The sequence below is a fragment of the Fusarium redolens genome (assembly GCF_020744475.1).
Source record: "Fusarium redolens strain MPI-CAGE-AT-0023 chromosome Unknown BKA55scaffold_10, whole genome shotgun sequence".
NCBI lineage: Eukaryota > Fungi > Ascomycota > Sordariomycetes > Hypocreales > Nectriaceae > Fusarium > Fusarium redolens.
In genome coordinates this window covers 660,049-685,627 of record NW_025763673.1, presented here as the reverse complement: position 1 = coordinate 685,627, position 25,579 = coordinate 660,049, and the positions used below count along the sequence as shown (strand labels likewise).

General features: G+C 51.4%; 12 protein-coding genes across 12 annotated transcripts; 8 read left to right on the top strand and 4 right to left on the bottom strand.

The window, feature by feature from the left end:
• Nucleotides 1-1,660: 1,660 nt before the first annotated feature.
• Nucleotides 1,661-2,998, bottom strand: BKA55DRAFT_514761 (uncharacterized protein; the record flags this gene model as incomplete). The annotated part of the gene is made up of 3 exons (XM_046187987.1): nt 1,661-2,020; nt 2,052-2,182; nt 2,251-2,998. Coding segments are annotated over 3 exons (1,239 nt in total), but the record flags the coding sequence as incomplete, so codon positions are not given.
• Nucleotides 2,999-3,716: 718 nt separating this feature from the next.
• On the top strand, nt 3,717-4,411 carry BKA55DRAFT_467502 (uncharacterized protein; the record flags this gene model as incomplete). The annotated part of the gene is made up of 2 exons (XM_046186119.1): nt 3,717-3,864; nt 3,948-4,411. Coding segments are annotated over 2 exons (612 nt in total), but the record flags the coding sequence as incomplete, so codon positions are not given.
• A 1,508-nt stretch (nt 4,412-5,919) lies between these two features.
• BKA55DRAFT_646250 (uncharacterized protein) lies at nt 5,920-6,731 on the bottom strand (the record flags this gene model as incomplete). Its single annotated transcript, XM_046197209.1, has 2 exons — nt 5,920-6,112; nt 6,170-6,731. One exon carries the CDS (start codon nt 6,729-6,731, stop codon nt 6,183-6,185), a length of 549 nt encoding a protein of 182 aa, XP_046047989.1. The 3' UTR covers nt 5,920-6,112; nt 6,170-6,182.
• A 1,008-nt stretch (nt 6,732-7,739) lies between these two features.
• BKA55DRAFT_471011 (uncharacterized protein) lies at nt 7,740-8,120 on the top strand (the record flags this gene model as incomplete). The annotated part of the gene is made up of 1 exon (XM_046186139.1): nt 7,740-8,120. A coding segment is annotated over one exon (381 nt), but the record flags the coding sequence as incomplete, so codon positions are not given.
• Nucleotides 8,121-9,605: 1,485 nt separating this feature from the next.
• BKA55DRAFT_469324 (ATP-dependent DNA helicase PIF1) lies at nt 9,606-10,691 on the top strand (the record flags this gene model as incomplete). The annotated part of the gene is made up of 1 exon (XM_046186131.1): nt 9,606-10,691. A coding segment is annotated over one exon (1,086 nt), but the record flags the coding sequence as incomplete, so codon positions are not given.
• Nucleotides 10,692-11,528: 837 nt separating this feature from the next.
• Nucleotides 11,529-11,897, top strand: BKA55DRAFT_471487 (uncharacterized protein; the record flags this gene model as incomplete). Its single annotated transcript, XM_046186143.1, has 1 exon — nt 11,529-11,897. A coding segment is annotated over one exon (369 nt), but the record flags the coding sequence as incomplete, so codon positions are not given.
• Nucleotides 11,876-13,706, top strand: BKA55DRAFT_66025 (HotDog domain-containing protein). Its single transcript, XM_046197547.1, has 3 exons — nt 11,876-12,087; nt 12,142-12,408; nt 12,461-13,706. Exons 2-3 carry the CDS (start codon nt 12,278-12,280, stop codon nt 13,530-13,532), a joined length of 1,203 nt encoding a protein of 400 aa, XP_046047985.1. The 5' UTR covers nt 11,876-12,087; nt 12,142-12,277; the 3' UTR covers nt 13,533-13,706.
• A 164-nt stretch (nt 13,707-13,870) lies between these two features.
• Nucleotides 13,871-15,146, top strand: BKA55DRAFT_514254 (Alpha/Beta hydrolase protein; the record flags this gene model as incomplete). The annotated part of the gene is made up of 3 exons (XM_046187956.1): nt 13,871-13,930; nt 13,979-14,204; nt 14,404-15,146. 3 exons carry the CDS (start codon nt 13,871-13,873, stop codon nt 15,144-15,146), a joined length of 1,029 nt encoding a protein of 342 aa, XP_046047984.1.
• Nucleotides 15,147-15,273: 127 nt separating this feature from the next.
• BKA55DRAFT_515056 (ACT domain-containing protein) lies at nt 15,274-15,714 on the bottom strand (the record flags this gene model as incomplete). The annotated part of the gene is made up of 1 exon (XM_046188001.1): nt 15,274-15,714. The coding sequence occupies one exon, from the start codon at nt 15,712-15,714 to the stop codon at nt 15,274-15,276; it is 441 nt and encodes a 146-aa protein (XP_046047983.1).
• Nucleotides 15,715-18,391: 2,677 nt separating this feature from the next.
• On the top strand, nt 18,392-19,203 carry BKA55DRAFT_617356 (uncharacterized protein; the record flags this gene model as incomplete). Its single annotated transcript, XM_046196723.1, has 2 exons — nt 18,392-18,953; nt 19,011-19,203. The coding sequence occupies one exon, from the start codon at nt 18,392-18,394 to the stop codon at nt 18,938-18,940; it is 549 nt and encodes a 182-aa protein (XP_046047982.1). The 3' UTR covers nt 18,941-18,953; nt 19,011-19,203.
• A 1,330-nt stretch (nt 19,204-20,533) lies between these two features.
• Nucleotides 20,534-21,407, bottom strand: BKA55DRAFT_595072 (uncharacterized protein; the record flags this gene model as incomplete). Its single annotated transcript, XM_046195748.1, has 3 exons — nt 20,534-20,642; nt 20,708-21,176; nt 21,260-21,407. The coding sequence occupies 3 exons, from the start codon at nt 21,405-21,407 to the stop codon at nt 20,534-20,536; spliced, it is 726 nt and encodes a 241-aa protein (XP_046047981.1).
• Nucleotides 21,408-22,125: 718 nt separating this feature from the next.
• On the top strand, nt 22,126-23,463 carry BKA55DRAFT_515568 (uncharacterized protein; the record flags this gene model as incomplete). Its single annotated transcript, XM_046188021.1, has 3 exons — nt 22,126-22,873; nt 22,942-23,072; nt 23,104-23,463. Coding segments are annotated over 3 exons (1,239 nt in total), but the record flags the coding sequence as incomplete, so codon positions are not given.
• Between the last annotated feature and the right edge of the window lie 2,116 nt (nt 23,464-25,579).

The following is a 25,579-nucleotide window of genomic DNA, read 5'->3' as shown; positions in this document are numbered from 1 at the left end:
GTATGGGTCTGTGTCGCACCGGCACAGAAATTCGCTTCCTCGTCAAATGCGGCCGAAAATTGCTCCCTGTTGTCAAGCAGGGAGGAAATGTCCGATGCCACCGACCGTTCCGCTTGGAGGGCGCAATACCCTTCCTGGTCCAAGTCCTACCTCATAGGTATGTCAGCTTTGGCCCCGCCTCGACCGCTGCATCTTCTTCAATAACGTGCCTAGGGCCATACTGTACCTCGGAGAACACGCTATCTATGTATTGGATGATACGTTCACGGTACGTTGCTTGGTCTTCGCCGTCGATATCGGCAATCATCGAACTCAAGTGCGCGTTTCCATGCAACCAAAGCAACCCGTGGACATGAAGCGCCCCTCGTTCGTTGGTCTCGACAGCACCAAAATAGTCGATGATGCGCCCGAATACCGACTCCTCTCCCACTTTGACATAATGCTCAAAGAACAACGTCATCTCCCGGTGGAAGAAGATGGCCGAGCTCATGGGGTCGGAAATGGCCAGCCGCAGGCGTTTGTACGACATGCCAAGGCTCTTCAGGAAAGCCTCGGCCGCGTCAGGCTCGCTGGTGCGGTATGCCGCAAGTCGCAGCTTTACCGGGTTCGTAATATCATTTGGATTGAGCGTGAACCAGATCGCCGGCACTCCATGACGAAGAACAAGCGACTGTATCTTCCGCCGCATACTCAAGCGATTTTCTCTGGACATAGGCTGCCGGAAGCCGTACAAGGAAAGACTTCTCAAAAGCTCCTTCACACCCTCGTCACTCGTTTTTCCTGAGTTCTCCAACTCGATCCTTGCCGCTGCTAACCTGTCTGCCGAGAGCGACCGTACAATGCGCTCTATCTTGCGGAAATCTTTCCTCGTCACGCTCAACATGCTGACGCGACGGTTCCTCGACCGTACACTCAGGTTGAACACAAGGAATGAAAAGATGTGATGCGTCGCAAATCGGCCACCATGGCGCTGGAGCGTGATGTCGGCCCACGTTCGCAGACTCATGTTACGGGAAGAGACGAGGTCTTGCGCCGCCACCTCTGCTCCGCCCATATCGGCACCTCTTCTCACGCTTAGGGCGGCTTCTTCCACCAACCGTGGCCCCCCAACGCCAAAGGGCAATAGCGTGGGGAACGTCTTCGCGAAGAACGAGGCATCAAATGTGTCGGCGAATTCGTCGCCCCGAGAAACGTGAATGTATGGCTCACATCCGTCAGCAAGCCCTGGCCGTCTCTCCGACGATTCCACTCGTGTTGTCGGGCCCGCTTTGCCTCCCCCAGCCGCCGCATCCCCGTTCACAGCATTGCAAGCAAACAAGAGCTTCTCTACATCGGGTACATCTGGCGGCCCGTCCAGAGCAAACATACCCGATAAAGTGACTTCGTTGATCGATTTTCCCAATTGACCAGACTCGGCCTCGCTCCGGTGGCCATCTTCGTCTTCGGTCAGCTCCGGCCCTTGGGTGTCGCCACTGGGTATGTCTTCTCCTCGGTTAAGACGAGCGAGGACCTCTTCGATCTCCAACGATCCCTCGTCGTCCATTCCACGCTCCGTTGGAGGAACAATTTGCGCCGTTCGCGTTTTTTCCCATGCCGTTGGCTCATTCCGTTCCATGCGATCGTACACCAGCGGCGGCACCCCATGCGGCGGCGCGCCCCAGCTCTCCATCTCCGCCGCGTCAATCTCAATCTCGGCGTAATGCGGGTTGTTCTTCTTCAGCCAGACGAGGGCCCTCTCAACGACCCGTCGCCTCACCGACAATAAACCTGACAGGTCGCTTGGCGCTGGCTTCTCCGCACCCTGCCACGAGACATGGATCTCTTCCATCACTTGCACGAGCGGGTGGGGAAGCACTTTTGTGGCCAGCTCCTGCACATTGTTCGGGAACACCGTGATGTGGCCCTTGATGTGCTTCGGATAGCGGGCACTCTGCTTCTGGCTACTCGCAATGCTGTACCTTGTGACGAACCCGTAACATGAGTTCAGCGCGATAAGCTTCTCCTCAACCGGCGTGAGGCCCTTCAGCTCCTCGGGAAACATATGTTCACACCCAATACGTCTGTGAAGCTGGGCCGCAGGCGACAGAACACCCCGCCTCAAGCAACGACCGCACTCCGCACATGCCGAGAAGGTCTCGCCCACGGGAAAGCAGCTCCGACATGAAAATGGCGAACGGGTGTCCTTCTTGACGCAGCTCGACATCCATTGGTCCCATGTCACGTCTCTCAACTCCCTTTTCGTGCGCTTACGGTAGCACAGCATGCAAGTCCGTATTGCCAAAGCGTCCACATCGTGGAACGCCTTGTAGAAATCTCGCGCGGTCGACACCTTCCTCTCGTGCGGTATCGGCGTACACCACGTCTGCTCGTTGGACAGACTCTCCTTCACGGCAAATTCGTCCTCCAAGAAGTGCAGCACGCTCACCAGGTCTTCGGCCTGCAACTCAAGTCTTCTCTGCCTTCGGGTTCCAGCTCGGATTTGCTTCCTCGGAGGCTGGTCTCGGTGAGTGAGCGCAGGATGTTGCGCCGAACCTCCTATGTTGGAGACACTGCTAGTGTCTGGTCTGGCTTTCGGCGGCCGTCCCCGTCCCCGACGTCTCTTGGGCAGACCCCGTGCAATTGCTGCTGCTAGCTCGCTTCGTCTAATGTCTTCAGATACTGATTGCTCGGGCTGAGTAATCCGAACCGTGGGTGCCTCATTCCGGCGAAAAAGCGGGGGATCGCCAACCGCCCTATGTGGCTTCGCCGCTGGTGAGTTAATTGGTGTACGTAGTTGCAAGTCTATCAATGGCAATCCTTCTTGACGTATTGGGGATAATTCAGCTTGTTCTGCAGTGCGCTTAGAGGCGCGTGAGGCTTGCCGATTCCTACAGCCGAGACAGTTAGCCGTAAGTCTTCTACATGTTAGGGAAGACTTTGTCTTCGAAATGAATTGATCTGCCGGCTTCTCCTGCTTGCAGTTCCTGCAAATCTTCGTTGAAGGGATAGAATCAGCCATGACTATGACTCCAGGCGGACGGTAGATCAAAAGATTTTCGCGTCGGACCCTCTTTAGTTGCACGATTTCGCTTCTGGGATGATGATGATTATGCTCCTTAATACGGCATTGCTTCCTGCAGTATCCGAGCGGTCCGCTAATAGTCCTTTAACCACCTACAACCCTTCCTATATACCTACAACCCAGACTCTTGCTCAACTGCCGACGTTGCCCTTTGTGGCGCCGCAACTCCCATCCTCCCAAGTCGGTGACACTCTCAAGCTGAAACCGTTGCTACCCCGATATCAGCTGGTTCCATGTCGGCACTTCGCCTTCATTCACCTGCTTCACAGAAGATGACACTGTCCCATCCCCTACAGTCACATCTCACTTCTGACATTTGACATACTGTCACATACATCACTTTCGATGACGTCTCTGCTGCCAAATCGATCTTGCCCACGACCCAAACCCCGCATTCTTCATTTACTTGAAACGTGACGCATTCCCGGACCGTCGTCTGGGCTCTGATCTGCCGAACCCCGCACCCCAGATGCTGCGGCCCGCGGGAACTACCACTGCGTCTACCTATACCCATATACAGTAGAGGCCAAGCCATCGCCACCCTGCTCACTTCCTATTCTGCTGTTCCCTACCGCGGTATCTACCGTCCTATTGCCTCCAACGTTCGTCTCAGGTATTCTTGGCGCCTTTTCGACAGCCACTGCTCCAGTGTATTATGTCTCCTCCCGCTCCCTTCCCCAATAGCCCCTCGAACCCACGCAAACCTCTCGAGAGCCAGACAAACGCGGGACCGTCCAGGTTTGCCTATCAGGACCAGCATCGCATTAAGGGGCTCTCATCATCCGTGATCAGGGCTACCAGCCGTAAGCATGCTGCATACAGCTGACCTTGGCATCCCGCCCTGACTCGAGCTAAAGCATTCTCCCCCGAAACTTTGCCTCCGTAGACCACTTCCCCGCTGTCCCTCCCGTTGTCGCGTTCACCGGCCCTGTTGTCGGTTCCGGCCGCACACTGCTACGAAAGGAGTCTATTCCAGGACTCGACGGCGTCCAGTTGAAGTGCTGTGGCTTCGTCCAACTTTCTACGTTCATTGCCCCTGGAAACCCTGACAAGACTCCCTTCAAAGGCTTCCATCCATTCCAGGTTTTTGTTATCTTCCCCATCCATGCCAATCCTTGGGCAGCCCTGTGCAAGAAAATGGTCGAGAGACAGGACACCCAGTTCCAGACTAACGCGCTTTTCACTTGCACGGGCAAAGTTGCCGGCATGCTCGACTACATCATCATGGTGCACCCGCCTGGCTTTGACCGGGACTACGTTTTCATCGTCGTACCAGATACCTGGACCTTTCTCGACAGGGCCACGCCCAAATCGGCCGCCGCAGCCCTATCACTCTCGACCCCACCGAAACAACCGTCCTCCGGCCATATGGCCTTTGGGGATGCGAAAGCTATGTTTTCCTCGCCACCAAAACCAACAGTTCACCAATCCCCTTCGCTCGAACCGAATACACCACCGGCCAAGCGAACAAACTCTTACTGCAACCAGACCCCTACGAAGAAACGGCGCCTATCCCCGGCCTCTTCTAGCACCATTCCCTCTTCCCAGAGCAACGAGCCTATCAGATCCCTCAAGGTTTCGGCTTCCTCACAAGATGAACTTGATGTACCAGAGGCGGATTTTGCCACTACCTGCCGTCCAGATCCGCCCGCATCCGATTCAATCACAGCGTTCTCGTCAGACGCGCCCCGAACACATCCAGTGATGTTATTGGATTGGATTGGAGCTGGATCTGAGCCTCGATCCAATCCAGTCCAGACTTGGGGACAGGCAGCCTCCAGTATATCCAGAACGGATCCAGTTCAGATTGTTACCCTTTTGGGACAATAAATGAGCCGCTGAATAAGCAGATTTAGGGTAGAACTGGAATTGTGCCCTTGTGTGTGGTTATGGCAGCACTTAAATAAGTGCTCATTATATTCTCCAGCAACTTGCTTCTCCAATGTGCACAATTCCCTCGGCGCTGTAGCAGTTGGCACAGATAGCAGTACGAGAACCACTTAGGCGTGTCCAGCTTGAATTGTATGTCTACCATACCCTATTACCGGACAGAGTAGCGAACATATTGCTTTCCATTCCGCTCGAATTCGTCGGGTTCGATCAGGATTCCGTCGTGGTCGTTTGGGCGAGGGTTAAGATACGTTGGATCAAGAATAACTCTTTCAGGGTCAGGACGGCGACAGCTGCCAGGGCCGAAATAGCTGGAGATAGTAGCCATGGTGTAGCTGGTGAGTGGGCTGTTCAGATACGTCTGCCAGAGCAGAAGGACTGCTGAAGTTACGAGCGACGCGATTGCTTCCATGGTTTTGCTAACGGACATGTGCGAGTTGGATGTTAACGATGGGCGTAGTTGTGTTGGTGTCTGCGACGGGAGCCCTGTCACGACCACCAAATTAGGGTTAGCTCTTGCCTTATCAGGTTAGACCATTGGAGCTCCAGGAGCTGGTTGCCAATCAATCCAATCCAGTCCAAATCTTCGAGAAACCCAAATCCAGTCCAATCCAAATTGCCTCCAATCCAATAACATCACTGACCACATCGCAACCGTCATCCCCCAAAGAAATATCAGGAAGTTGAATAAGGATCCACTCAAAAAAATCCCCTTATTTGTAGCAACAAACGGTCACTTCGTACAGCAACAAATTGACTGAGATATCTGTTTGTCCACCCACCAGTGCCAACCATCAATATTCTCCAAAGTACGCAAATGCTCCTCGATCACATTGCCCAGCCTTGGGCATGCAGACCTTCTTGTGAATCTTCCACTTTGCCCTTTGATACCCCCCCACCCAAAAAAAAAAAAAAAATCTCCCGCGGCCCGGCATTGCCCGCAACTCTTAATGCTTTGTGTCTCTTCCCACACATACTTTATAGAGGCGAACTCGGCATTTGGTCATGATGGGGATACATGATTCTACAGACGCAAAGTTGCGTCTCCAATGCACGACGTTTTCAATCTTGCATTGTGTTTCATGAACCCTCACTTCCTACACCGGCATAACCTTGAAAGGACCCCATCTCCCGCAGATACATAACCTTATCTCTTTCCTGCTGGTCAGCGTCAGCAGTGACCCTCGATGTCTCTCCAAAGGACGGGGACAAGCATACCTTTTCAGCCAGGTTAACTGCCCTTGTGAATACAAATCTTCTTGTGAATCTTCCAGTCAGCCTTCTGGTGCTCTTTCCCACAGTATCCAACAACTTTACACCGACCACATTTCTTCATGCCTTCCGTTGTTCCACATACGTTGCACGGCAAAATTTCCATACAAGTACTCCGCCTTCGCTGCGGATCCTCTTGAACAATTCCAGCCATTGTATCCTGGATTTCCTGCCGTATCCGCGTCTCACATCCCCCTTTCCCGCACACGGGACTGACCCAGACGCCAACGAAAGGATCCTCCGCCACGTGAAGCCAAGACATGGGGCTTTGCAAGATGTTCATCGCAAACAACCCACAGTTTTCGCAAAATGGTTTTGAAGCGGCACGACACGCCGCTTCATGCTCCTTCATGAAAGGCTGCACTGCAGTCATAAACAGACTGTTATAGCCGGCGTTTTGCCCTGCAGTCTGAGCCTCGCTGACAAGACTGCGGGGAAGGTCGTGGGTGTATTTGAGCTCTTGAGTCTCGCCGCAGTAAAACTCAAAGCGAACTGAGCAGCTGGCCATGGTGCAATAACAATAAGGATTCTGAGAACGCAATGTGTCTTCTGTTGAAAGATGACCTCGAATGGTTCCTGGTTGTTTTATAATAAAATCCTCTTAAAGTTTCATGATGCTTGTCTCACCATCCCCTTATTTTCTCACCCTTTCAAACTGCCATTAGACTTTACTTTGATGTCACAGTGCATAGCGTGCCATGCGTCACCAGGATACCCCGGACACATGTAAGCCACCAAAGAAAATTTCGGATGGAAAATATAAGACGACCCCACGCAACCTTGGGAATACTACTTTGTGAAAATGTCTATACCAGGCTCTTGGCCATCAATGGCGCCCTAGCCATTGCTTCGTTCCTCAAGGCTCTATGCGCAAGCCGCGACCGGCTTGCCTCTCCTGTACGACGATAACTTGAAAGCATAACCTCTGCTCTCATTGGCCAGGCGTGTCTTATGTACCCACTCATCGGGGACTGGTCAGAATGCGTCTTGTGTCCCCACTCTGTAATGTCGGCCTGCCAACATCACACGTCGCCTCCTCATCAATCCGTCCCTTCAATCCAACATATCAATGGCTGATTTCATCACTTCAACGAAGGTTTGCAGGAATTGCAAGCGGGAGAAGCCGGAAGATCAATTCATGTCGAAGAAAAATTCTTCCATATCATGTGGAAGGCTTACGGTTAACTGTCTCGACTGTAGGAACCGGCAAGCCCCACGCGCCCCTAAGCGTACCGCAGAACATGCCGAGCTACCCCCAATACACCGAGATGGGCCGCCATTGATAGACTTACAATTATGTACACCAATTAACCCACAAGAATCTATTTTGCTGGGAACACCAGTTGCCACATCATCACGAGCAGGCGCGACGATTCCTTCCCCAGCAGGTCCCTCAATTGCTTCTCAAGAAGGCGTACAACTTGGGACGCCGATTGAATCTCCGGTATCGAGTCCTTCTCCTTGGCCGAGATCGGCCCGGGGAAGATATGCCCGCCAAGTTGTGCAGCCGCAACATTCGGCTATCGAATGCCCGGTCATGGAACGTCGATGTTTCGAGCTTCCGGATCCTGACTGGATGCATGATCTGTCGCATTGCCCGTTATCTGATAGAGATAAGGAGCTACTGGAGAAGTTCTGGACGGAGCTGGAGAACGACGGAATGGAACACTGCGCTCGCTGTCAGGAGACATGGTTTGATATGGGCTTGAAAGATGGCATTTGCAAGCGTTGCATTGCCAAGGACAAGAACAAAAAGGAGGACGAGCCTTGGTTTTTTTCAGCCGAAAATCAGTTAGATTTTGGCTTAATCCCCGCGTTCCTCCCCCAATTGACGATAGTAGAAGAGATGCTAATTGCTCGTGTTCATGTGTTCGTGAACGTCATGCAGGTTCGAGGGCAGCAGTACAAGTACCGTGGCCATATTGTGCACTTTCTTCGCGATGTTGGCAAAGTGTATCGCCAACTTCCCTTTCTACCTGCTGAATTGGATGTTATCCTGCTACGCCCTCCGAACGCAAGCGAACATGCCCACCTTAACCGCCAATTCAGACGCCAGTTCCGCGTACGCCGTCGTTGCCTTCAGGCGTGGCTGGATTTCCTGTCTCAAAACCACCCGGGCTACCGAGATATTACTGTCTGCCAGACACGGATGTCGGTGCTACCTGAAGATGGCGATGTACTTGACCAGGTCGCTACTGCGGAATCCACCGATCCTCCCTCAGCTAATTTGGGTACTGCGGAGCATGACGATGTTGAGCCAGACGAGGTTGATCAGTGCGCAGTGCCAGATCTGCTACCAGAGGATACAGAGATGGAAACATTACATTTGCATGTTCTCGGCGAAGAGCGCGATGAGCCGCTTCCTGTACGGCCACCGACGCAACAACATCAGCTTGATATGCCAGACATTCGGAGGACGCCGATCAATGAGTTCAGCCAGTCACAGGCACTCCTGTCCCTAGCCTTTCCAACACTATTTCCTCGCGGTCAAGCCGATTTCGTTGAGCCAAGGTTACGGCCTATCAAGTATGCGGGCTACATACAGCATGCCCTTCGATGGCACGATGGCAGATTTGCCCGCCATCCCACTTTCCGGTTTGTGGTTTTCAACACGCTGATGCGAGCACAGGCACGGGCGAAAAGCGGCTATTTCGTCAAGCAACACCAACAAAGGCAGGGCCTAACAACGCGAGATGATCTACTCGAAGCTTTCCAGAACCCCAAATCTGCAGAAGCTCAGCAGTTGCTCAATTCGATCAACCGCCAGACAGCACAACTTCGCGGGACACGCCCCTATTGGTACCGAAAGCGTCGAGAACTTGAGTCTTACGCCTACAACCTCGACTGTCCTGGTGCTTTTATTACATTCAGTCCAGCAGACCTACACTGGAGAAGCCTATATCAACATTTGCCTCAGTTTCAAGACTGGCAGGAGCTGCCCGAGCAACAGCGAATGGGCATGTCTAGCAAACTTCTCAGGGACAACCCACATATTGCAGCCTGGCACTTCTACAGGCGGTTTGGCTTATTCAGAGATATCGTTCTCAAGCAGAAATTCAACGTCACTGATTATTGGAACAGGTACGAATGGCAGGGTCGTGGGAGTAGCCATTGCCATGGCCTATTCTGGATGGACGGTGCGCCCGGTGTCGACCTGGAAAACGAGGATGCACGTAAGGAGTTCGCCCGTATCTGGAGATTCCACGTCACAGCTTTCAATCCTGAGCCAGCTCGAGTGTAACAGCAGGGAGAAGGTAACCCGTTGGCTGTAAATCCATTACAGCATCCCCTGACGTTTCAATGGCTCTCACAGGTTCTGAACCGCTGCCAACGCCACCATTGCAGTGAGGCATACTGCCTACGAAAGAAGAAGGGTTCAGAAGAGATTTCTTGCCGCTTCTTCTTCCCGCGAGACACGAGAGATACGGCTGAGGTTGTTCGACGACAAGGACAATCCTACTTCTCATTCGAGGCGGCCAGGAATGACAGCCTTATGAACCACTATAACCGGTGCCTGAGTCTTGGCTGGTTAGCCAACATTGATATCTCCCCCTATACCAGCCTCCAAGCTGTGATTAATTATGCAGCCAAGTATTGCAGTAAGATGGAGAAGCGGACTGACAGTTATGCCGGCCTGGGGCGGCAAATCTTGCCCTATGTCTCCCACCAGAATCCACTTCTATCTTTTGCCTCGCGTCTGATGAACAAGTTGCTTGGTGAGAGAGACTTTTCGGGACAGGAGATCTGCCATATCTTGCTCAACTGCGAGCTGCAGGAGGGTACCCGTGTTCTAAGAGCCGTCGATTGCCGTCCCTACGAGCAGCAGGGACGGTCGCTTCGCCTCCAAGGTGATCATGACGACGGTGAGGTCGTTGGAATATATGAGAAGTATCTTTCTCGCCTTCCCCTTCATGAAGAACTCACTTATCTCGACTTCCTAGCCAACTGGAATACAAGCAAGAGGGATGGGAGAAAGTGGACACGCTGGAGTCGTCAAGCCAAGCCTCGCGTGCTATACTACTTCCCGCGGTACAAGTCCAATCCCCGACATCACCAATACGATGATTTTTGTCGTGTGAAGCTAATGCTGGCTCATTCACATCGCGATCCCAGCGAACTACGCAAGATCGACGGCATTGAGTATGACTCGTATGCGTCTGCCGCCGAAGTCTGTTATGCGAAGCATCAGCACCCTGATGACTATTATGGCACACCTGACGCTGAAGAACGTCGACCAGATCCGGACGAGTTCGAGGAAGAATTTCACGAGCCTGAACTTCTAGAGGAGGACTGGCTTGAACTTGCCCGCCAGCTTCCCGACTGCGCACCAAGCCAAGAGGCAATAGATCTTCTGGGTCGGCGGGATATCGATATCCAACACGACTGGACGCCCCATGTCGGCCGCTACGCTGACCCAGGAATCGTTCAAGGCGATTATTGGCGCCACTTCATTGAGCAGCATCGTCTCTATATGGATGTTGAAGACCTGCCTTTAGACGTCCGTGATACACTCAACCCGGAGCAGCGTGTAGTATACGATACCTTTATTGGGCACTTCCAAAGCGGCAGCGAGGAGCAGATTCTACTGCATGTTGATGGTGGTGGTGGGACAGGCAAGTCCTACATGATCAAAGTCCTGTCTTCGCATCTTCAGAGGCTTGCAGGTAACCGGCCCAGTCCAATCTGGAGAGTTGCACCCACCGGAGTTGCAAGCAACCAGATCATGGGGACAACATTACACTCTCTCCTCCGGCTACCCGTGGATAGGGCTTTTACAGAGCTATCCCCAGCAGATGCTAATGCTGTCCAGAATAAGCTACGCGACGTCAGGTATCTTGTGATTGATGAGAAAAGCATGCTGGGTCTGCGTCAGCTTTCGTGGATCGACAAACGCCTTCGCCAAGTCTTTCCTGGCAGAGCAACCGAATTCTTTGGCGGCATGAGCATCATCCTCGTTGGTGACTTCTTCCAGCTCCCGCCGGTTGCGAACAAGCCTCTCTACTTTGATGGGCCACTCAAGGACCTGCATGAGGTCTCTGGCCAGACAGCATATAGGGCATTCAACCACACCGTCTTCTTGAAGAAGGTCCAGCGGCAGCAGGGCGATGACCAGGCCGGCTTTCGTCTCGCGCTTTCAGAGGTACGTGGTCTCAAGTTATCCATCGAATCATGGAAACTCCTGAGCCAGCGTGTGCGGGTCAAGCTAAGCCAGCGCGAGGTAGATACGTTTGACGCTGCTCTTCGTATCTATAGCAAGAAGGCTCGTGTTGACGAGTACAACTACGAGCACCTCATCCGCTTGAAGCAACCAGCAATCAAAGTCATGGCGAAGAACATTGGTAATGGTGCTGACAAGGCAACATCGGAACAAGCTGGCAACCTGGCTGGCCAGTTTCCGGTATGTATTGGTGCTCGTCTCATGCTAACCCATAATATCTGGCAACCAGCAGGCCTAGTCAATGGCGCCCGAGGAACAGTATATGACATCGGTTGGGCCCCTGGTGCTGATGCACATCGTGACCCGCCATGTGTCATCATGATGGTGATGGATAAGTATGCCGGGCCGTCATATTCAACCACAGACGACGGGCGCGAGGTAGTACCCATACTCCCAGTAAAGCGAGACTTCTTTCTGGGGACATCCGCGTGTACACGAAAGCAGTTCCCACTTCTGGTATCATATGCCATTACGGTTCACAAGTCACAGAGCATCACGGTGGACAAGATGGTGACAGATCTGTCGGAACGTGACTTCCAGACAGGGCTCAGCTATGTTGCAGTGTCTAGAGTCAAGACGTTAGACGGGTTAATGATTGATACCCCTTTTGAACGGGCATCTCTCCACTATGAGAAGCTACCTGATGGCAAGTAGAGTTCCATCATGTTATTTACGCTTAATGCTCTGCGAGCCCTAACAGTGTAGTAGGTGTTTTGATGAAAGTCCGCGACCAGGATCGACGCAAGAAACAGAAACTTGATCAGCCACTATTCCAATCTTTTTTTTCTTTATGACGTCGCTGTAGTATATAGACTGCGAACAGAAAGGTCGCGATCATGCACATGCTGCTTCACAGAGCGACAGAACACAGAGTCATTAGTATAGAATATCACATCATAGAGATACATTCTTCGGACTGTATTACACCCTCCCCACCTCCGGTGAGCGTGTCGGCATATTTTATAAGGTAATTAAGCCGGTTGGCCCATGCCTATGCACCAGACTAACAAGGTCGATAGACTCGGAACGTTATTCATGGACCTCGATGCCCTCTCTGGAATCATCGTCTACAAACATACCGGCCCAGGCGTTACTACAGTGACCGCCGCTCTGGATCGTATCACAATAGCGCATCCACTCACCGAGATTTGCGATCTTGAGTATAGTGGCCAAGTTACATATGCTTCCGGACGAAGTAGTGTCGAGATCACCTGCAAAGTCGCCAAGGCCAGAGAAGAAGGCGAACCCAGCAAACCTGAGGATGTCCTTCTCACCTGCACCTTTACCATGGTTGCTCTAGATCCCAACACAAGAAAGCCCGTCAACATCCCCAAGCTTGTACCTACCCATGAGGAGGAAGAGAAGATTTTTAAGGCTGGAGAGGCAAAGTCGTTGTCCAAGAAGGAAAACTCCAAGGCTTCGCTTCTTCAGACCGAACCTAACGATGCCGAATCTGCTCTGATTCATCAAATTTGGCTTCGACAACTTGCATACCATGATCCCAACAACGACCTTCGTCAACCGTCCAACGTCGTTGCTATGTCCAAGACCCAGCTTTCAACGGCTGCGATCATGCAACCTCAATACCGAAATCGTCACCAGACCATGATCTTTGGTGGTTTCCATTTGAAACAAACCTTTGAGCTTGCGTTCTGTTGTGCGGCCAGTTTTGCGCATGCACGACCAACCTTTATCAGCGCTGATCCCTGCACGTTCCGAAATCCCGTTCCTGTCGGCAGCGTTTTGTACCTGACCGCTACCGTCGCATACACCGATCCTCCCTTGTTGGAAGAAGACGGCACTGAGCCTAGCTTCCCGAACCCGGAGAAGCCCATGACTCGAGTGCATGTTCGAGTTGACAGCAAGGTTCGTGATGTCGAGCATGGTATTGCAAAGCCAACTGGCCAGTTCAACTACACGTTCTCCGTGCCCAAGGATCTCAAGGTTTTGCCACATACGTATGAGGAGTACATGGTGTACATTGATGCTAGGAGACGTGTTTCGCTGGGTGACAGTCAGCGAAAGGAAGAGTCCAAGGCCTTCTCCGAGAAGAGACCTGAGGCCTCGGATAATGTCAACCTGATTGGATAAGGAAGATTGGTGGTTACTTTAGCTGCCAATGACTAGCGTCAGAGAGTCTCGAAAGCCCAATTGGTATCTGAAAGAGAACAAGCAAGGCGACACGTAAACTTTACATGGGAGAGGATTCAAGGACTATGTCCGAGTCTTAATACCGGTTTCACAGCTTTTAGTATAGTAATAAGCCACTGATGGGTACCTTGACTTACCTCTCACTTGCGAATGCGATAAGACCGTTAACTCTGGGCTGAGGATATTACTTTTGATCGATTTCTAAGCCTGGGCCTTGCTTCTTTACACCTACCATACTGAGAATATCTGACGTCGCGAAGACGCCCAAAACTGACAATATGACGCTCTCAAAGGAGGAACGACTGCAACTTGCAGCTATCGATCCCGAGCTGGACGAAGTAATTCACCAGCGCCAACAAGATTGACTTTGAACTGACCAATTGCAGTACCTCAAAACGAGACAGATTCCCCAGATTGACACCTCTGACCCAGCGAAAGCCATTGCAAGTTTGAGATGGTACATGAAAAGCCTTCAAAAGCCACCCAGCTCAGAGAGTGGTGTTGCTGAGCGCGATGTCTACTACACTGCAAGAGATGGCCACAAGCTGCGCGCCCATGTTTACGAACCGGCTGACAAGTCTGATTCAACCCCGCCGCTTGTTGTTGTTGAATGTTGGAGGGTTCACCCTCAACTTCAGGATTAAGGTTCAGGATTAAAGTTTGACGCCCTAAACTTAGATCGTAGGACTTTCATCTAGGACTTTCTAGGACTCAAGTCCTAGAAGGAACCAGTCAAAGATATAAGGTCTCAATGGTCCTTCGATTGCGACAGGATAAAACAATATACACGATTCACCTTAATATCTGACAGTTGTGTACATCCACGGTGGCGGGTGGACTATCGGATCTCCAGAAGATGCTGAGCGTTGGTGTCGTGATATTGTACAAAAGCTGGACGTCGTTTGTCTGGCGCCTTCCTATCGCCAAGGACCTGAAGACCCGTTTCCAGCTAGCATCAACGATGTCTGGGACGGTTTGAAATGGATTGCTGCCAATGCGGAGTCCGAGCTGAAGGTCTCACTGTCGAAAGGGTTTATCATTGGTGGTTCATCAGCCGGAGGAAACATGGCTGCAATAGCCAGTCATCTGGCCCGCGATGAGAAACTGGCTCCTGCGATAACTGGTGTTTTCCTGCTCGCTCCAATGATACTTCCACCGGAGACACGAGATACCCTGCCTGAGAAGTACAAGGAATCCTATCTTTCTCGGACCCAAGCTGAGTGTAAGAACGATCCTATTCTCACTCCAGCTCTGGACAAGATCTTTCACGACTCTGCGGCTGGGGATACATCTTCACCGCTCTTTGTTCCATTTACCTGGCCAACGGGTCACGGCAACTTACCCAGGACGTATTTCCAAGTTTGTGGAATGGATGTCCTTCGTGATGAGGCGTTGATCTACGAGCAGGTGTTACGCAAGGATAATGGGATTGAGACGCGGTTGGATATCTATCCTGGAATGCCTCATATCTTCTGGGGTGCCTTCGCGCATTTGAGCCAGGGGAAGAAAGCAGCTGTAGATCTTGTTGAAGGCATCAAGTGGCTTTTGAAGTGATATCTCGATCATTTAGCTTTGCCCGCCAAGAGGCAGAGTTCTTACTAGATATCAATAGACTGATGATATTATACTTTTATATCGACGAATCTCTCAAGTCTGATAAGTCTTCCCCCGGCCCTTGTTGCTATGCCTTCTCTCCCTCCTCCCTCTTCTCCGCCGCTAATCGTGCCAACACTTCCGAAGACTCCTCCTCCCGACCAAGAGGCACAAAGACATGATCATGATAGAACCCACTAACAGGGTTACAGCCAATACCCTTTGCCGCTAATCTCGTTGCGATAACCGCCATGAAACCGACAGCTTCCAAGCTCGATGTGACATTGAGACTGATCATTTTGCAGAGGAAGAAGTAGTCGATCTTGTGTGACTCTGCGTAGTCCTTGCTGACAATGACAGTGATTCCCTCAGACTCCTTGAACATCATTTGCGTTTCGGACAGGGGTGGTAGATTGGAGGTATCGGTGAACGTGGCGAAGACGTAGGTGGTTGGATGGAGCGTATGGGTAAGAGTTGAGAGGAGCTTGCCCAGAGAGAGCTCGCCCGGGTCATTGGCTATTGGCGACATGGTTTTGCACTTGGAGACGGGACGGCCACTGGAAGTATTCCGATATAGTAGTGCCGACCTCTTGTTCCTGGAGTTTTATATGTCGATGGTGGAGTACAAAATGCGGAGACGGTCAATTGTAGGGCGCGCCCTATTAGAGTTAATGACGTCATTTTGAATTCGTTACGATGGGGTCAAGATTTGTTGGATTAGTGATAGCGCCTCGATAAAAGAAACGTGTATTTTGTGAGTCCCCGGATATATCAATACCGGGTAGCGGGGAAAACACCTAAAAGGACAGAACAGAGACAGAAGAAGGACGAGCTCCTGGGGACTAGATTGATCCTCAAGCGTGAACATTAATCCTATTTTAATTGGACATCAACCCTACTCGCGTATCCAACAATTCCCAGCCGCCAATCTAACAATTGCCCGTTGGCGTTTCAACTCTGACGCATCTCGGAGCTTTCTAGTCAAACATCCTATCCCCTCAATTGTCGAAAGGCTCCCGAAGTACCTTGCCCCACATGACCCCTGTCACATGACAGGTACATGAGGGGAACCTAAAGATGCATCATTAACCATTCTTGCCAAAATCGTCATATAAATCATTTCAAAGTCATCTATGAATTCTCAATTAATACCGGGCGAGGCCTTTAATGCATATGATGATAGCAGCTTCATCAGGGAATATGGCAAAGAAGGTCAAGGAAGCCTTTGGCGCCGGTGAGTAATAATAAGAAGAGGCATCAATCAATTTGGAGGTTTGAGCAGTGCGATGTCGCGATTTGTAACTCAAAATATTGTCGGGACATCTATCATAGGCTAATTTAGGTAGGAAATAATGTACCCTTCATTCTTGCATTTTAATTGGGCAGATATCCCTGGAGTGACCTGGCGGGAACCTTTCGACAATTGAGGGGATAGAAGAGGTATTTATAAATCCGCTTTTACATGATATTTAATCTTGAACTTGTTTCTTTTTTATTTCCCTTATCTCTTATATTTTAGTAAAATTTTAAGAATACGATTATTTTTATTATATTATGTTGAACGGATCGCGGGCGCCTTGAAGTCCCTAATTGTATGTGTATTATGGAACCGTAGTCCCTCCCCGTCTTCAGAGAGGGGTCTGCTTATTATGCTTTCCTAAACAGGCCCTGTCCCGCTGACAGATGGCTGATAGGTCACATGATGCCCCTTGCGGCCACCCTACTGTTCAACAGTTATAAACGAATTAATTACATACCGTAGTAATAATGCAAGTAAGGGGATTTCTATTTAACTTACTAATTTATTTAATTTGCTTAACGTACATGATAAGCAAGTGGACCAGAAATGTGAGTGGACCAAAAATTAATTTCTGAGCATTTACACCTTAAGATCTAGTATCTTTAATAAGCTTTTAAAAATCAGAATCAACTTACTAGAAGCTAATACTTATAGGGTATATTAAATGGATAATACATTTTATATAACTAAGTTTTTAAAATTCTAAAAAAATTTACTTAAGAATAGATTAAAAAAATCTTATTCGCACCGTCTTTTTTAGGACTTTTAAATTTTACTAGCTAGCTATATTTTTAAAAAATCCTGGAAAAATATTTATATATACGATTTTAAGTTAGATACTTAAAGAATATCCCTACTTACATTTTAGACTTAAATAGCATGTTTTAAAAAATTTACAGTTTAGTATTTAAGGTACACAGTATAGTTGGTCCACTCACTTGTTGTCAGGCATTACGTGTATTCGGTTCATTGATGTGAATTGGTGTATTCATGTTGTGTTCTGTTGAAATCTTCCCCTTAGAGGTTTTACCATTTCGGCTAAAATATGCTGACACCCTCACCGATGGTGGGGAGGGTGTAATACAGTCCGAAGGATGTATCTCTATGACATGATATTTCATACTAATAACTCTGGCCGTGTGCTGGCGCTCCACGGAGCGGTAGCTCGGCATGTTCTGCGGTACACTCAGGGGCCCCTTGCCGGTTCCTACTCCGTACAGTCGAGACAGTTAACCGTAAGCCTTCCACATGATATGGAAGAATTTTTCTTCGACATGAATTGATCTTCCGGCTTCTCCCGCTTGCAATTCCTGCAAACCTTCGTTGAAGTGATGAAATCAGCCATTGATATGTTGGATTGAAGGGACGGATTGATGAGGAGGCGACGTGTGATGTTGGCAGGCCGACATTACAGAGTGGGGACACAAGACGCATTCTGACCAGTCCCCGATGAGTGGGTACATAAGACACGCCTGGCCAATGAGAGCAGAGGTTATGCTTTCAAGTTATCGTCGTACAGGAGAGGCAAGCCGGTCGCGGCTTGCGCATAGAGCCTTGAGGAACGAAGCAATGGCTAGGGCGCCATTGATGGCCAAGAGCCTGGTATAGACATTTTCACAAAGTAGTATTCCCAAGGTTGCGTGGGGTCGTCTTATATTTTCCATCCGAAATTTTCTTTGGTGGCTTACATGTGTCCGGGGTATCCTGGTGACGCATGGCACGCTATGCACTGTGACATCAAAGTAAAGTCTAATGGCAGTTTGAAAGGGTGAGAAAATAAGGGGATGGTGAGACAAGCATCATGAAACTTTAAGAGGATTTTATTATAAAACAACCAGGAACCATTCGAGGTCATCTTTCAACAGAAGACACATTGCGTTCTCAGAATCCTTATTGTTATTGCACCATGGCCAGCTGCTCAGTTCGCTTTGAGTTTTACTGCGGCGAGACTCAAGAGCTCAAATACACCCACGACCTTCCCCGCAGTCTTGTCAGCGAGGCTCAGACTGCAGGGCAAAACGCCGGCTATAACAGTCTGTTTATGACTGCAGTGCAGCCTTTCATGAAGGAGCATGAAGCGGCGTGTCGTGCCGCTTCAAAACCATTTTGCGAAAACTGTGGGTTGTTTGCGATGAACATCTTGCAAAGCCCCATGTCTTGGCTTCACGTGGCGGAGGATCCTTTCGTTGGCGTCTGGGTCAGTCCCGTGTGCGGGAAAGGGGGATGTGAGACGCGGATACGGCAGGAAATCCAGGATACAATGGCTGGAATTGTTCAAGAGGATCCGCAGCGAAGGCGGAGTACTTGTATGGAAATTTTGCCGTGCAACGTATGTGGAACAACGGAAGGCATGAAGAAATGTGGTCGGTGTAAAGTTGTTGGATACTGTGGGAAAGAGCACCAGAAGGCTGACTGGAAGATTCACAAGAAGATTTGTATTCACAAGGGCAGTTAACCTGGCTGAAAAGGTATGCTTGTCCCCGTCCTTTGGAGAGACATCGAGGGTCACTGCTGACGCTGACCAGCAGGAAAGAGATAAGGTTATGTATCTGCGGGAGATGGGGTCCTTTCAAGGTTATGCCGGTGTAGGAAGTGAGGGTTCATGAAACACAATGCAAGATTGAAAACGTCGTGCATTGGAGACGCAACTTTGCGTCTGTAGAATCATGTATCCCCATCATGACCAAATGCCGAGTTCGCCTCTATAAAGTATGTGTGGGAAGAGACACAAAGCATTAAGAGTTGCGGGCAATGCCGGGCCGCGGGAGATTTTTTTTTTTTTTTTTGGGTGGGGGGGTATCAAAGGGCAAAGTGGAAGATTCACAAGAAGGTCTGCATGCCCAAGGCTGGGCAATGTGATCGAGGAGCATTTGCGTACTTTGGAGAATATTGATGGTTGGCACTGGTGGGTGGACAAACAGATATCTCAGTCAATTTGTTGCTGTACGAAGTGACCGTTTGTTGCTACAAATAAGGGGATTTTTTTGAGTGGATCCTTATTCAACTTCCTGATATTTCTTTGGGGGATGACGGTTGCGATGTGGTCAGTGATGTTATTGGATTGGAGGCAATTTGGATTGGACTGGATTTGGGTTTCTCGAAGATTTGGACTGGATTGGATTGATTGGCAACCAGCTCCTGGAGCTCCAATGGTCTAACCTGATAAGGCAAGAGCTAACCCTAATTTGGTGGTCGTGACAGGGCTCCCGTCGCAGACACCAACACAACTACGCCCATCGTTAACATCCAACTCGCACATGTCCGTTAGCAAAACCATGGAAGCAATCGCGTCGCTCGTAACTTCAGCAGTCCTTCTGCTCTGGCAGACGTATCTGAACAGCCCACTCACCAGCTACACCATGGCTACTATCTCCAGCTATTTCGGCCCTGGCAGCTGTCGCCGTCCTGACCCTGAAAGAGTTATTCTTGATCCAACGTATCTTAACCCTCGCCCAAACGACCACGACGGAATCCTGATCGAACCCGACGAATTCGAGCGGAATGGAAAGCAATATGTTCGCTACTCTGTCCGGTAATAGGGTATGGTAGACATACAATTCAAGCTGGACACGCCTAAGTGGTTCTCGTACTGCTATCTGTGCCAACTGCTACAGCGCCGAGGGAATTGTGCACATTGGAGAAGCAAGTTGCTGGAGAATATAATGAGCACTTATTTAAGTGCTGCCATAACCACACACAAGGGCACAATTCCAGTTCTACCCTAAATCTGCTTATTCAGCGGCTCATTTATTGTCCCAAAAGGGTAACAATCTGAACTGGATCCGTTCTGGATATACTGGAGGCTGCCTGTCCCCAAGTCTGGACTGGATTGGATCGAGGCTCAGATCCAGCTCCAATCCAATCCAATAACATCACTGGATGTGTTCGGGGCGCGTCTGACGAGAACGCTGTGATTGAATCGGATGCGGGCGGATCTGGACGGCAGGTAGTGGCAAAATCCGCCTCTGGTACATCAAGTTCATCTTGTGAGGAAGCCGAAACCTTGAGGGATCTGATAGGCTCGTTGCTCTGGGAAGAGGGAATGGTGCTAGAAGAGGCCGGGGATAGGCGCCGTTTCTTCGTAGGGGTCTGGTTGCAGTAAGAGTTTGTTCGCTTGGCCGGTGGTGTATTCGGTTCGAGCGAAGGGGATTGGTGAACTGTTGGTTTTGGTGGCGAGGAAAACATAGCTTTCGCATCCCCAAAGGCCATATGGCCGGAGGACGGTTGTTTCGGTGGGGTCGAGAGTGATAGGGCTGCGGCGGCCGATTTGGGCGTGGCCCTGTCGAGAAAGGTCCAGGTATCTGGTACGACGATGAAAACGTAGTCCCGGTCAAAGCCAGGCGGGTGCACCATGATGATGTAGTCGAGCATGCCGGCAACTTTGCCCGTGCAAGTGAAAAGCGCGTTAGTCTGGAACTGGGTGTCCTGTCTCTCGACCATTTTCTTGCACAGGGCTGCCCAAGGATTGGCATGGATGGGGAAGATAACAAAAACCTGGAATGGATGGAAGCCTTTGAAGGGAGTCTTGTCAGGGTTTCCAGGGGCAATGAACGTAGAAAGTTGGACGAAGCCACAGCACTTCAACTGGACGCCGTCGAGTCCTGGAATAGACTCCTTTCGTAGCAGTGTGCGGCCGGAACCGACAACAGGGCCGGTGAACGCGACAACGGGAGGGACAGCGGGGAAGTGGTCTACGGAGGCAAAGTTTCGGGGGAGAATGCTTTAGCTCGAGTCAGGGCGGGATGCCAAGGTCAGCTGTATGCAGCATGCTTACGGCTGGTAGCCCTGATCACGGATGATGAGAGCCCCTTAATGCGATGCTGGTCCTGATAGGCAAACCTGGACGGTCCCGCGTTTGTCTGGCTCTCGAGAGGTTTGCGTGGGTTCGAGGGGCTATTGGGGAAGGGAGCGGGAGGAGACATAATACACTGGAGCAGTGGCTGTCGAAAAGGCGCCAAGAATACCTGAGACGAACGTTGGAGGCAATAGGACGGTAGATACCGCGGTAGGGAACAGCAGAATAGGAAGTGAGCAGGGTGGCGATGGCTTGGCCTCTACTGTATATGGGTATAGGTAGACGCAGTGGTAGTTCCCGCGGGCCGCAGCATCTGGGGTGCGGGGTTCGGCAGATCAGAGCCCAGACGACGGTCCGGGAATGCGTCACGTTTCAAGTAAATGAAGAATGCGGGGTTTGGGTCGTGGGCAAGATCGATTTGGCAGCAGAGACGTCATCGAAAGTGATGTATGTGACAGTATGTCAAATGTCAGAAGTGAGATGTGACTGTAGGGGATGGGACAGTGTCATCTTCTGTGAAGCAGGTGAATGAAGGCGAAGTGCCGACATGGAACCAGCTGATATCGGGGTAGCAACGGTTTCAGCTTGAGAGTGTCACCGACTTGGGAGGATGGGAGTTGCGGCGCCACAAAGGGCAACGTCGGCAGTTGAGCAAGAGTCTGGGTTGTAGGTATATAGGAAGGGTTGTAGGTGGTTAAAGGACTATTAGCGGACCGCTCGGATACTGCAGGAAGCAATGCCGTATTAAGGAGCATAATCATCATCATCCCAGAAGCGAAATCGTGCAACTAAAGAGGGTCCGACGCGAAAATCTTTTGATCTACCGTCCGCCTGGAGTCATAGTCATGGCTGATTCTATCCCTTCAACGAAGATTTGCAGGAACTGCAAGCAGGAGAAGCCGGCAGATCAATTCATTTCGAAGACAAAGTCTTCCCTAACATGTAGAAGACTTACGGCTAACTGTCTCGGCTGTAGGAATCGGCAAGCCTCACGCGCCTCTAAGCGCACTGCAGAACAAGCTGAATTATCCCCAATACGTCAAGAAGGATTGCCATTGATAGACTTGCAACTACGTACACCAATTAACTCACCAGCGGCGAAGCCACATAGGGCGGTTGGCGATCCCCCGCTTTTTCGCCGGAATGAGGCACCCACGGTTCGGATTACTCAGCCCGAGCAATCAGTATCTGAAGACATTAGACGAAGCGAGCTAGCAGCAGCAATTGCACGGGGTCTGCCCAAGAGACGTCGGGGACGGGGACGGCCGCCGAAAGCCAGACCAGACACTAGCAGTGTCTCCAACATAGGAGGTTCGGCGCAACATCCTGCGCTCACTCACCGAGACCAGCCTCCGAGGAAGCAAATCCGAGCTGGAACCCGAAGGCAGAGAAGACTTGAGTTGCAGGCCGAAGACCTGGTGAGCGTGCTGCACTTCTTGGAGGACGAATTTGCCGTGAAGGAGAGTCTGTCCAACGAGCAGACGTGGTGTACGCCGATACCGCACGAGAGGAAGGTGTCGACCGCGCGAGATTTCTACAAGGCGTTCCACGATGTGGACGCTTTGGCAATACGGACTTGCATGCTGTGCTACCGTAAGCGCACGAAAAGGGAGTTGAGAGACGTGACATGGGACCAATGGATGTCGAGCTGCGTCAAGAAGGACACCCGTTCGCCATTTTCATGTCGGAGCTGCTTTCCCGTGGGCGAGACCTTCTCGGCATGTGCGGAGTGCGGTCGTTGCTTGAGGCGGGGTGTTCTGTCGCCTGCGGCCCAGCTTCACAGACGTATTGGGTGTGAACATATGTTTCCCGAGGAGCTGAAGGGCCTCACGCCGGTTGAGGAGAAGCTTATCGCGCTGAACTCATGTTACGGGTTCGTCACAAGGTACAGCATTGCGAGTAGCCAGAAGCAGAGTGCCCGCTATCCGAAGCACATCAAGGGCCACATCACGGTGTTCCCGAACAATGTGCAGGAGCTGGCCACAAAAGTGCTTCCCCACCCGCTCGTGCAAGTGATGGAAGAGATCCATGTCTCGTGGCAGGGTGCGGAGAAGCCAGCGCCAAGCGACCTGTCAGGTTTATTGTCGGTGAGGCGACGGGTCGTTGAGAGGGCCCTCGTCTGGCTGAAGAAGAACAACCCGCATTACGCCGAGATTGAGATTGACGCGGCGGAGATGGAGAGCTGGGGCGCGCCGCCGCATGGGGTGCCGCCGCTGGTGTACGATCGCATGGAACGGAATGAGCCAACGGCATGGGAAAAAACGCGAACGGCGCAAATTGTTCCTCCAACGGAGCGTGGAATGGACGACGAGGGATCGTTGGAGATCGAAGAGGTCCTCGCTCGTCTTAACCGAGGAGAAGACATACCCAGTGGCGACACCCAAGGGCCGGAGCTGACCGAAGACGAAGATGGCCACCGGAGCGAGGCCGAGTCTGGTCAATTGGGAAAATCGATCAACGAAGTCACTTTATCGGGTATGTTTGCTCTGGACGGGCCGCCAGATGTACCCGATGTAGAGAAGCTCTTGTTTGCTTGCAATGCTGTGAACGGGGATGCGGCGGCTGGGGGAGGCAAAGCGGGCCCGACAACACGAGTGGAATCGTCGGAGAGACGGCCAGGGCTTGCTGACGGATGTGAGCCATACATTCACGTTTCTCGGGGCGACGAATTCGCCGACACATTTGATGCCTCGTTCTTCGCGAAGACGTTCCCCACGCTATTGCCCTTTGGCGTTGGGGGGCCACGGTTGGTGGAAGAAGCCGCCCTAAGCGTGAGAAGAGGTGCCGATATGGGCGGAGCAGAGGTGGCGGCGCAAGACCTCGTCTCTTCCCGTAACATGAGTCTGCGAACGTGGGCCGACATCACGCTCCAGCGCCATGGTGGCCGATTTGCGACGCATCACATCTTTTCATTCCTTGTGTTCAACCTGAGTGTACGGTCGAGGAACCGTCGCGTCAGCATGTTGAGCGTGACGAGGAAAGATTTCCGCAAGATAGAGCGCATTGTACGGTCGCTCTCGGCAGACAGGTTAGCAGCGGCAAGGATCGAGTTGGAGAACTCAGGAAAAACGAGTGACGAGGGTGTGAAGGAGCTTTTGAGAAGTCTTTCCTTGTACGGCTTCCGGCAGCCTATGTCCAGAGAAAATCGCTTGAGTATGCGGCGGAAGATACAGTCGCTTGTTCTTCGTCATGGAGTGCCGGCGATCTGGTTCACGCTCAATCCAAATGATATTACGAACCCGGTAAAGCTGCGACTTGCGGCATACCGCACCAGCGAGCCTGACGCGGCCGAGGCTTTCCTGAAGAGCCTTGGCATGTCGTACAAACGCCTGCGGCTGGCCATTTCCGACCCCATGAGCTCGGCCATCTTCTTCCACCGGGAGATGACGTTGTTCTTTGAGCATTATGTCAAAGTGGGAGAGGAGTCGGTATTCGGGCGCATCATCGACTATTTTGGTGCTGTCGAGACCAACGAACGAGGGGCGCTTCATGTCCACGGGTTGCTTTGGTTGCATGGAAACGCGCACTTGAGTTCGATGATTGCCGATATCGACGGCGAAGACCAAGCAACGTACCGTGAACGTATCATCCAATACATAGATAGCGTGTTCTCCGAGGTACAGTATGGCCCTAGGCACGTTATTGAAGAAGATGCAGCGGTCGAGGCGGGGCCAAAGCTGACATACCTATGAGGTAGGACTTGGACCAGGAAGGGTATTGCGCCCTCCAAGCGGAACGGTCGGTGGCATCGGACATTTCCTCCCTGCTTGACAACAGGGAGCAATTTTCGGCCGCATTTGACGAGGAAGCGAATTTCTGTGCCGGTGCGACACAGACCCATACTCATAGCCCAACTTGTGTCAAGTACTCCTTCAGCAAGGGCAAAGGAGGAGGAAAGAAGCGTGGCCTTTGTCGATTCCAGGCGCCATGGAGACTAGTCGAAAAGACTGCCTTCACGGCAGACGGCGTGTTGCAAATTCGAAGGAGGCATAGCATGGTGAATCGGTGGAACAAGGCCATGGCCGTGGGGCTTCGCCACAACCACGACATCTCCTTCATAGCGACGCAGCGGAAGACCATGGCCCTCATTTATTATGTCACAAATTACGCGACGAAAGTGGAGGATCCGGTGTGGAAGCGTGCGGCCGCCGCGGCAGAGCTCTTGACCGCATCAACGGGTGAAGGGACGGCCAACGGATGGGGATATGGTGGAGAAGGTGCTACCGATGACGCCGTCAAGGGGAACAGGACGCGGCAATTCTTGATGAGGGTGGCGAACCGCATATTCACGGAGCGATC

What these genes read in the sequence shown, in the direction of transcription:
- BKA55DRAFT_66025 (XM_046197547.1), top strand. Translation starts at nt 12,278, where the DNA reads ATGCACATGCTGCTTCACAGAGCGACAGAACACAGAGTCATTAGTATA. An exon ending in GTGTCGGCATATTTTATAAG is followed by an intron (nt 12,409 to 12,460) that starts GTAATTAAGCCG and finishes CAAGGTCGATAG; the next exon opens with ACTCGGAACGTTATTCATGG.